Source organism: Macaca fascicularis, chromosome 14 (genome assembly GCF_037993035.2).
Source record: "Macaca fascicularis isolate 582-1 chromosome 14, T2T-MFA8v1.1".
NCBI lineage: Eukaryota > Metazoa > Chordata > Mammalia > Primates > Cercopithecidae > Macaca > Macaca fascicularis.
In genome coordinates this window covers 120,376,657-120,388,690 of record NC_088388.1, presented here as the reverse complement: position 1 = coordinate 120,388,690, position 12,034 = coordinate 120,376,657, and the positions used below count along the sequence as shown (strand labels likewise).

General features: G+C 39.3%; 1 protein-coding gene across 4 annotated transcripts in view; it reads right to left on the bottom strand.

Annotated features, from left to right (window-relative positions):
- The window catches only part of SORL1 (sortilin related receptor 1), a 179,878-nt gene that overhangs the window by 97,546 nt on the left and 70,298 nt on the right, over nt 1–12,034 (bottom strand). For all 4 annotated transcript variants that reach the window (XR_012423810.1, XM_045370875.3, XM_045370879.3 and 1 more), the window contains exon 12: nt 2,165–2,253. Coding sequence is in view for 3 of the 4 variants with exons in the window: in XM_045370875.3 (XP_045226810.2) it covers nt 2,165–2,253 (89 nt within the window). In the remaining variant the exon portion in view is untranslated. The remainder of the gene's footprint in view (nt 1–2,164; nt 2,254–12,034) is intronic.

Here is a 12,034-nt window from a genome sequence, read left to right as displayed (position 1 = left end):
CCTGAGCACATATGCACCGACAGATGGTGTAAGAGGACTAGAATCACACTAACTCCTTCAGAAGAGCCAGTTTGGAATGCAAATTTAATTTTCAGAGAAGTTAAACAAGGCAAATCGAGAACTGACTCTGAAATCTGAAAACCATACAAAGAATGAAATGTATTCCTAGGAAGCCAAACTATGTCCCCTACGTGCGTATTACACACATAGCAGTATACCAAACACTACAATTGTTTCCTCGCCCACCTTATGACTACAGGGTGGCATGCATCCTATTCATCTATAGATACACAGTACCTGGCACAATCGGCGCTTGCTAAACATGTGAAATGAAAATTAAATTAATGGGTATATAAATGATAGCACAAATGTGGGAAGTACTGTGCTCTGTGATGGTCGTTGTCTGAGCAAATACCTATCTGAATATGAATACAGAGTGTGGCATACAAACAGGACCTCTTCAGAGTATTGCCTCTAAAGAAACAGCTAACCAGTGCTACACAGAACAGAGAACAGCCAAGCGGAATGCCAAATACCAGTACTTTGCTTCTCTCTCCTTCTCTGAAGCCAGGTTGCTCAGCACATGTCAAATTATCCACAGGGAAAAAACCAGCTGCTAAGATCTCTTTTTCCAAACCACCCACCTCTCACTTGCTGCTGGCCCTGTTTCTTTTTTTTTTTTTTTTTTTTTGAGATGGAGTCTGCCTCTGTCCCCCAGGCTGGAGTGCAGTGGCGTGATCTCGGCTCACGGCAAGCTCCGCCTCCCAGGTTCACACCATTCTCCTGCCTCAGCCTCCCGAGTAACTGGGACTACAGGCGCCCGCCACCATGCCCGGCTAGTTTTTTGTATTTTTAGTAGAGACGGGGTTTCACCGTGTTAGCCAGGATGGTCTCGATCTCCTGACCTCGTGATTCGCCCACCTCGGCCTCCCAAAGTGCTGGGATTACAGGTGTGAGCCACTGTGCCCGGCCAGTTAGCCCTGTTTCTAAAAGGAGCAAAGAAAAAGAAAGCTTTGTCCTTGCAATAAACAAGATAGTTACAGAAGCCCTCTCCAGATCCTTCACCAATCCATCTAATGGGTTCAGCTCAAAAACAGGAAGAAGTGTGGTCCAGCATGAACTTGACCTAACATGAACCATTCAATAATGAGCCAAAAGAACCAGTACATACATACAGATCTGTCTATATCTGATAAAATCAGAACATAAGGGTGTAGAGGTTACAAACTCCTGACAGTTTTGCTTTTCAGAACAATATATTGCAAAGAATGTAGGATGCAATCTAAAAACCCAAGTGCTAATCCTGCCAATGTCACTAACAAAAGGAATGACCCTGGGCAAGTTACTTCACCTTGCTGAGCCTGTTTTCTCATCTGTGCAATGATGCAGTTAACCCTAAACATCCCTTCCAGCTCTATGAGACCCCCCACCGACCTAATGCACCAAAAGTCAATGGCTATCAAGGTGTATGCATTCTGTAAGTGTTACTCATGTATTATTATTATTGCTATTTATTTTTAGTCATTCTATATAATAAAGACACAAAGCAAAGGAGAACAAATTAAAGAGCCTCCACTAAATTACTTGGCCATTATTAATTCTTTCTATAGTGTTATACTTTTTCAAATCCATAAAATTAATTGCCCTGTTCCTCACAATCTCCCTTTCTGATAGAAAGGACAGGTTCTTATTATTCCCATTTCAGAGATAAAGAGTTTAAGTCAGGGCAGGCGTGGTGGCTCACACCTGTAATCCCAGCACTTTGGGAGGCCGAGGCAGGTGGATCACCTGAGGTCAAGGGTTCGAGACTAGCCTGATCAAGATGGTAAAACCCTGTCTCTACTAAAAATACAAAAATTACCCAGACATGGTGGCAGGCGCCTGTAATCCCAGCTACTCAGGAGGCTGGGGCAGGAGAATCGCTTGAACCCAGGAGATGGAGGTTGCAGTGAACTGAGATCGCACCATTGCATTCCAGCCTGGGGGACAGAGTGAGACTCCATCTCAAAAAAAAAAAAAAAAAAAATAGTTTAAGTCATATCCAGAGATCACAAATTGTGCTGTCAACAACCTAGTGCTGTAGAGAGATAATCCACTTAGAATCACAGACGTAAATTTCTGGGAGAAGAGTTTGATGTTAAAAGGCCTCATCAGAGACACTTACTTTAGCTCATTGGTCTCCATGCCCTGGGCAATGGCCATGATGATTCCGCCGTGGTCTCCCCACGTGTAGTAGTGAGGTCCAGGAAGTGCCTGAGGAGGAAAAATTCATGGTGACACCACTGCTGTGGAGGTAACTGTGCAGAAACTATGTACACATAACCACAGGCATGCACACATGTGCACATAGACATAACAGCAATGACAACCACTTTAAAACAATTTTTCTGTTCACAGAAGACACTGACATCCATTATTTCATCTGTTTCACACAACCCTAGGGACAGGCAGAGCAAGTTCTAGTATCTCAATTTTTTGCCCAAATGAAGAAACACAGGCTTAATATTAAAATGGCAAACTGTGAACAGCAGAGCTAGGACTCAGATCCAAATCTATGACTCCCACCAACCCTTGATTAAAAAGTAACTGAGGTTCCAGTTCTACTATGACAGTATTAGCCCTCTATAGCCTATCCTTCCTGCTAATTACAGTTGAAAACTCTGGACAAAAAACAACTACCAGTGGATGCTGAAAAAGTAAACAAAAGCAAGCAGCTTGTGGAGATTTAAAAACCTAGAGAAGCTACATACACAAGTCATGAATTTGCTGGTAAAGCTTTGCCCAAAAGGAAAGTCCCAGACATGGGGTACACCTCAGTCTCAGTCACAGCTAAAACTTCAACAGACACTATTTCCCCCAAAGGAATCAGAGAAAGGAGCCTCTGTAGGGTAGGGAAAGTGTGGATAGAATCCCATAGCAGGGAGTGTCAAAAAAGTAAATCCCCTAATTTTGTGTATGAATTTACGTAAGTCACAGCCTAACCCCTGAAGTGTATGTGCATGAAACAGACACAAACCAGTATAACAGAGGCTTAGCATACTGAACTGAGAGTTAAACTACCACCTACAGAAAGCAAGACAGAACTCAGGGTCAGAACCTAAACAGGCTGATTATATGCTGAAACAAAAATATCAATATCCTTCAGAAGTCTTGATTGCATGAATTTCATTCACATGTGCAGAATACAAACCAAAATTACTTAACATACAGCATACAAACATATCCAAAAAATGTGTCTAATTCTCAAGGGAAAAGATAGTCAAAAGGTGCCAATCCCAAGTGACCCATATTATTAGAATTTTTTTTTTAATTTTTTGAGACACAGTCTCACTCTGTTGCCCAGGTTGGAGTGCAGTGGTGCAATCTCAGTTCACTGCAACCTCTGCCTCCTGAGTTCAAGCAATTCTCCTGCTTCAACCTCCCAAGTAGCTGGGATTACAGGCATGCACCACCACGCTCAGCTCATTTTTATGTTTTTAGTAGAGACAGGGTTTCACCATGTTGGTCAGGCTGGTCTCAAACTCCTGACCTCAAGTGATCCACCTGCCTCAGTCTCCCAAAGTGCTGGGATTACAGGCATGAGCCACCATACCCTGCTGGAATTTTAAAATAGCTGTTATAACCATGTCCAATGAGGGAAAGAAAAACACACGTGAAATGAATGAGAGAAAAGAATTCCAGAGAAGTGGAAACAATTTTTAAAAAGAAACCAAACAAATTTTATAACAGAAAAATATAATGTCTGAAACAAGAAATTTACTGATGGGCTCAACATCAGAAAAGCAATGACAGAGGAATTAGTGAACTTCAAAATAAATATAGATCTGTAGAAATTACAGATCTATCTGTATGTTCTAAAGAACATACAGGGGAAAAAAATATTTCAAAGAAAAAAAGATTGCCAAGGACACAGAGAATAATAACAGTAGGTCTAATATGTAACTGGAGTCTGAGAAGAACAGGAGAAAGGGACGGGGGCAGAAAAAATTTTTGAAGAAATAATGGCTGAAAATTTCACAAACTTGGTGAAAGACATAAATATAGATTCAAAATCAGCATCTACTTAGAGAATAAACTCAAAGAAAAGCCCTCCTAGACATATCATAACAAAACTGCTGAAAACTAATGAAAAAAAAATCTTCAAAGTATCTAGAGAAAAATGGCATATTACACACAGGAGAATGATAGCTCAAGTGAAGACAGGTTTCTCACCAGAACCCACCGAAACAAGAAAACAGTAGACATCTTTAAAGTACTGGAAGAAAATTACTGTCAACCCAGAATTCTCTATCCAATAAACATATCCTTCAAGAATGAAGTTAAAATAGAGATAGATTTTCAAACGAGGGATAAACAAGAGAATTCACAGCCAATAGATCTTGTTACAGGAAACGCTATAGGCATTTCTTTAGGCTGTAGGGAAATTTCCCATGGGTAAACAGAGATTTTTCCAGAACAAAGAGCAAGCAAGAGAAATGGTAAATATCTGGGTAAATATTTAAGTTCTTTGAAATTCATATGACAATTTAAAGCAAAACCAAACACTGCTTTGTGGGTTTTGTAATGTGTGTTGATGTGATAAATATGAAAATAACATATAGGTGGGGGAGGAGAAAAGGGACTTACATGGTTGAAAGGGTTCTAAATTTTATGTTAAGTGCAATATCAACTCAAAGAAGACTATAAAAGATTAGATATGTATGTTGTAATCCTTAGAGAAACCACTAGAAATACACAGAGAAGCCCCCCCAAAAATCGAAATAAAAGTAGAATACTTAATGTATCTAGATAATACAAAAGGAGAGAGGACATAAGGAACAGAGGAATAATAAATAGGAGAAATGAAAAGAAAATAAATGAAATATTAGACCTAAATTCAAATATATCAATAATTATATTAAATGTTAATGGCCTAAGCATTTCAGTTAAAAAGCAGAGCTTGGCAGAATGAGTGAAAAAAGCAAGACCCTACTATATGTTGTCTGGAAGAAACACTTCAAAGAACTGCACATGGCAGCATGTGCCTTTAATTGCAACTACTTGGCAGGATCACTTGAACCCAGGAATTCAAGACCAGTCTGGACAACACACAAGACCTAACTTCAAAAAAGAGAGAAAAAAAAACACTTTAAATACAAAGACACAGATAGGTTGAAAGTGAATGGAAGTTAAAAGATGTACTATCCAGGGTTGGGCGTGGTGTCTCACACCTGTAACCCCAGCACTTTGGGAGGCCAAGGCGGGTGGATCACTTGAGGTCAGGAGTTCGAGACCAGCCTAACCAACATGGTGAAACCCCGTCTCTATTAGAAATACAAAATTTAGCTGGGTGTGGTGTTGAGCGCCTGAAATCCCAGCTACTCGGGAGGCTAAGGCAGGAGAATTGCTTGAACCCGGGAGGCCGAGGTTGCAGTGAGCCAAGATCATACCACTGTACTCCAGCCTGGGTGACAGAGTAAGACACCAACTCAAAAAAAGATGTACTATCCAAATAGTAAACAGAAGAAGGCTACAGTAACTATTTTAATATCAGATAAAATAGACTTTATGACAAAGGGCATTACAATAAAGAGAGATAGTTCATAATGAAAAAAGGGACAATTCATGAGAAAATATTATTATAAATGTGAATACACTTAACAACAGGGACTCAAAATGCATACCAAAACAAAGGAAAACTTGACAGAATTTAAAGGAGAAACAGACAATTTCAGAATCATAATAGGAGATCTTACCATTCCTCTCTTAGGAATTTAGAGAACTAGACCCCCCAAAAATCAATATGAACACAAAAGATCTGAACAACATTATCAACCACCTTCATCTAAATAATATCTATAGAACACTACCTCAAACAACTGCTTAATACATATTCCTTCCCAGTGCACATGATATATTCAACAATATAGACCACACGCTGGATCTCAAAACAAATCTCAATAAATCTAAAGGGACTGAAATCATACAAAGTGTCTTCTCTGACTATAGGAAATTAAATTAGAAACCAATAACAAGATATCTATGAAACCCCCAAATACCCAACAAATTAAATAACACTTTGCTAAATAACTTATCATTCGAAGATAAAAATCAGGATATATTATGGGTTGATGAAAATGTTCTGGAATTAGATAATGGTGATGACTGAATAATACTAAAAACATTTGAACTGTACACTTTAAAATGGTGAACTTTATAGTATGTGAATTATATCTCAGTGTTATCTGTTTTTTATTTTTTTGAGACCCGGTCTTGCTCTGTCACCCAGGCTGGAGTGAACTGATACAATCACAGCTCACTGCAGCCTTGAACTCCTGGGCTCAAGTGAGCCTCCCACCTCAGCCTCCGGAGTAGCTGGGATCACAGGCATGCCCAGCTAATTTTTTTATTTTTTGTAGAGATAAGGTTTCACTATGATGCCTGGGCAGGTCTTGAACTCCTGGCCTCAAGTCATCCTCCTGCCTTGTCCCCCTAAGTGCTGGGATTACAGGCATCAGCCACTGTGCCCAGCCTATATCTCAGTTTTAAAAGGGGATATTAAATATACTCTGAACTTAAAAACACTAAAAATACAATATATCTGAATATGTGGCATATAGCTAAATTAGTATTTAAAGGAAAACTTACAGCTTTAGATGCTTACATTAGAAAAGAAGATATAAAATCAATAACCCAAGGTTATATCTTAATAAGCTACAAAAACAACAAAAAAACAAGGGAAAAAATAATAAGAAAAAAATCAACAAAACAGAAAGCAGACAATAGAAAATCAACAGAGATAATGCAGATTCTTTGGAAAGATCAACAGTATTGAAACACCTAAACTAAGGAAAAATAGAGAAAATACACAAATCACCAATATCAGGAATGAAATCATCACCAAAGATCCTACAGACATAAAAAGATAAAGAGAATATATCATCAATAACTAAGGCCAAGGAAAATCACAACTTATGTGAAGGGACAAATTTCTTGAAACATACAACTCATCAAAATCGAAACAAAAAGAAGAAAATCTGAATAGTCTTATATCAACCAGAGAAATTAAATCTCTTATCAAAAAATATTCCCAGAAAGAAAACTCAATATCTGTAGGGAACTACTCAAGAAAAAATAACACCAAACTTTGTCCTAAAAAAGAGGAAGAGGGGTTTACCACTCTGCTTGTTTTGTGATACTAGCCAAACCCTCATATCAAAACTTTAAGATTTTACAAAAAAACAAATTACAGACAGGTATCTCTCACAAATAATGCAAAAATCTTTAACAAAATATTAGCAAATCAAACCTATCTGCACATAAAAAGGATAACGCATTACGACCAAGTAGAGTTTGTCCTAGCAATTCCAGGTTGTTTTAATATTCAAGAATTGATTAATGTAATATTTAATACATCATAGTAATAGAAAAAAAATCATTTTAACAAATGTAAAAATAGCATTTGACGAAATCCAGTATCTGATTATGATAAAAAAATACTCAACAACTAGTAACAATAGGGAACTTCCCAAATGTTGATAATCTACTGTTAACATCATAGTTAATGGTAAAAAGGCTGAATTGTTTCCCCTATAGAGAGAGAACAAGACAAGAATGCCCACTTTCACTGCTTCTATTCCGTTGGTAACAGGCCCCCAAAAATCTGGCCATATCCTGGCCCCAAAACTGGCCATAAACAAAATTTCTGCATCACTGTCACATATTCATAATGGCCCTAACGCCCACGCTGGAAGGTTGTGGGTTTACAGGAATGAGGGCAAGGAACACCTGGCCCACCCAGGGCGGAAAACCACTTAAAGGCGTTCTTAAACCACAAACAATAGCATGAGCAATCTGTGCCTTAAGGACAGGATCCTGCTGCAGATAACTAGCCAAACCCATCCCTTTATTTCAGCCCATCCCTTCATTTCCCATAAGGGATACTTTTAGTTAATCTAGTATCTATAGAAACAATGCTAATGACTGGCTTGCTGTTAATAAATACGTGGGTAAATCTCTGTTTCAGGCTTTCAGCTTTGAACGCTGTGAGACCCCTGATTTCCCACTTCACACCTCTATATTTCTGCGTATGTGTCTTTGATTCCTCTAGCACTGCTGGGTTAGGGTCTCCCCGACGGAGCTGGTCTCGGCATATTCAACACTATATAGAGGTCCTAGCCATTGTGATAAGAAGAATTAAAGAAATCAGAAGGGGCCGGGCGTGGTGGCTCACGCCTGTAATCCCAGCACTTTGGGAGGCCGAGGTGGGCGGATCACAAGATCAGGAGATCGAGACCATGGTGAAACCCCGTCTCTACTAAAAATAGAAAAAATTAGCCGGGCGCAGGGGCGGGCGCCTGTAGTCCCAGCTACTCGGGAGGCTGAGGCAGGAGAATGGCGTAAACCCGGGAGGCGGAGCTTGCAGTGAGCCGAGATTGCGCCACTGCACTCCAGCCTGGGCAACAGAGCGAGACTCCGTCTCAAAAAAAAAAAAAAAAAAGAAATCAGAAGGGAGAAAATGGAGGAAAGGAGGGAAAGAGAAGAAGAAAGAAGGACAAGAAAGAAGGGAAGAATGAGAGAAGAAATAAAAGACATTAAGATCAGAAAGGAAGAAATAAAACTGCCACTCTTTGCAAATGGTATGATTGCTTAAATAGAATCTAAAAACCTACTAGAACTAATGAATTACCTTAGCAAGGTCACAGAATACAAGATTAATATATAAAAAATCAATTGTATTCTTATATACTAGAGCAAAAATTAGAAAATAAAATTCCATTTACAGTAATACCAAAAAATAAAAATAAAAATATCTAGGAATAAAGCTAATAAAAGATGTACAGGACCTCTACATTGGAAACTACAAAATACTAAGAGAAATTAAAGAAGAAATGGAAAAAGATACTGCATTCATGGATCAGAAGACTCAATAGTATTAACACATTGATTCTCCTCCAAATTGATCCTATAAATTCAAGGCAATTACAATAAAAATCCCAGCAGATTTCATAGAAATTGACAAGTGACCCTAAAATGTATCAGGAAATACAAAGGACCTACAATAACGAAAATGATTTGTAAAATGATCAAAGTTGAAAAACTTACCCTACCTGATCTCAACATTTACTATAAGGCTTTGGAAATTAAGATAATTTAGTATTAGTAAAAAGAGAGACAGATTAATGGAACAGAATAAAGTCCTGAAATAGACCCAGTTGGCCTAAAATTGGCCTACATATGGCCAATTGATTTTCAAACAGGTACCAAGGCAATTCAATGGGGGAGAGAGAAGTGTTTTCAACAAATGGTGCTAAATCAATTAGATCTCCATATGGAAAAAATGAGTATCTACCATCATACAAAAGACTTGAATCCAAAACCTATTTTTTAAAACACTCCTACAACTCAAAGAAGATAGACAACTCAATTATTAAAATTAGTTTTTAAAATTTATTTGTATGTTTATTGAGACAGGCTCTCATTCCATTGCCACCCAGGCTGGAATGCAGCACAATTACAGCTCACTACATCTTCAACCACCAGGGCTCATGTGACCCTCTGATCTCAGCCTCCTGAGTAGCTGGGACTACAGGCATGCACAACCATACCTGGATATTTTTATTTTTTGTAAAGACGAGCTCTCCCTATGTTGCCCATGGCTCCAGCAATCCTCTTACCTCAGCCTTCCAAAGTGCTGGGATTATAGGCAGAGCCACTGTGCTGGACCAACCCAATTTTTTCAAAAAAGCAAAAGGTTTGGGCAGATACTTCTGCCAAAAGGTTTGGGCATATTTTAAAATGGCCAATGAGCGCATGAAAAGAATCGTTAATGATCATGCAAATGCCAATTACAACTACATATTATCACATGCTTATTAAAATGTCTAAAATTAAAAAGACTCATCATACCAAGTGTTGGCAAAGATGTGAAGCAATTAAAATTCTCACATACTGTTTGGTAGAAATGTAAAAGGGACAACAATTTGGCAGTTCTTTAAAAAGTTAAATATACACCCACCATGCTGCCCAGCTATTCCATTCCTAAGTATTCACCCTAGAGAAATGAAGAAAATATGCACATGAATGTTCATAACAGCTATATTTGTAATCAGCAAAGCTGGAATGTTCATCAACAGATGAATGAATAAAGAAATTATGATATATCCCTACAATGGGATACGACTAGCAAAGGAAAGAACAACTGATACACGAAACAACTTGGATGAAACTCAAAATCATTGTGATGTGTGACAGAAGCCAGGCAAAAAGAGTATATACTGTGTGGGTCCACTTATCAAAATTCTAGAAAATGTCAATGAATAACCCATGCTAGCAAATGCCAATGAACAACAGAAGCAGACAAGGACAAGAGTAGAGAGTGGGACGGATTGCTGAGGGGCACAAAGATACCTCGGGGAGGGTGATGGAAATGTTTGTTATCTTAACTGTGGTGACCATAATTCTGATCAAACTGTACACTTTAAATACGTGCAGTGTACCATCCCCTTATCTGCTTCAGTAAAGTTGTTAAAGAAAAAAGCTAAAAATAAAAGAAATAAAAATTATTTTAAAAAGAAAAAAGCACAAAAAAGGGATTCTGAGGATCAGAGAATTTGCAGATGGAAATGTTTGTTTTCTTAATTGTGGTGACCATAATTAATTCTGATCACACCGTACACTTTAACTATGTGCCGTGTACTGTACCTTCATCTGCTTCAATGAAGTTGATAAAGAAAAAAGCTAAAAATAAAAGAAATAAAAATTATTTTAAAAAGGAAAAAGCACAAAAAAAGGAATTCCGAGGATCAGAGAATTTGCACAACTAATTAGGAGGAAAAGAAAACCAGAATTACGATCAGCAGTGCTCCAGGCAGCATTCTGTCCACTACAGCCTCTTCCTCTGCCACCACCTGCTCCCGCACACAGCCCAGATTGTCCCTCTAAAGTGAAGGCTGCCCATGGGGACTCAGATGCCCACTCACACAGATAAACTCACAATCTTTTCATCCCCCAGTTAGTTTTCTGCTATGTCCCAAAATAAGGTCTCTTATGCACTGGCTGCTTCTTGGCAGGCACAAGGCGTGTGTGGAGGGAGGCACTGACAGCTGCCCCAGTAATCGCCAGACGATACCACTTCACTGGAGGAGGAACAAGACACTGCTTTCTACCCAGAAGGAAATCACTTGCAGATGTGCAAATCCCAGATTACACCAACAGCAGAAGGCACAAACAAACCACAGGCCTATTCGCAGAGAAGAGGATACCCCATTTCAAAGGGAGCGTCCAGCTCCACGAAAGGGGAAGGCAGCTGCTTAATCTTCCCTTGGGAGCTGGACAAGGACAACCCGAAAATTCTCCTTCAAACTGTCTGCACTCTGACCACAATGGACCTAACAACCTGCCTCATCTCAACACATATTTGTGTTTGCCACATACAGTACACAGTGTCTGAGCCTCATCTCTCTCCTCGGGAGGGATGGTAAGCCCTGCCACAGTGAGAGAAGGCTTGCGACAGGCCTCTGTGAACTGCGAGGTGCCAAATGAATGTTGGTATTTTTATTACTGCTTTACATATTACCTATTCAAATATCAAGGTGAGCACGGTGCATTCCCAGTAAAGCACCACGTGGATGGGAACTATGTCTGCTAGCTCTTCTGAGGACTCCACATCACTCCTGACATGCTGCGTAGGCTGCCCAGCCTGCATGGCTGCTCAAAGACAACGTGCTCATCCTGTTAAGGGATCTACTGGGTTTCACCCTAGTGGCTCCCGGCATAATTAGAGGGTCACCCCTGAAAGCAACCCCCACAGAACGAGACCAAACACACGTCCTTGGCCTTAATCAATGATGGGAGGCTGGAAACAACCTTTTTTTTTTTTTTTTTAACAAGTTTGGAAATTCTCTAATGCCCAAAGATGAAGATGAATTAGCATTTTGGAACTAGAGAACTAGCCCCGCCATAGGAATTGGTATAATCAGGATCGATACTAGTTATACAACCTTAAGGCAAAAACAGAGTCTACTTCCATAGCACAGAATGAGATGAAAGTGTC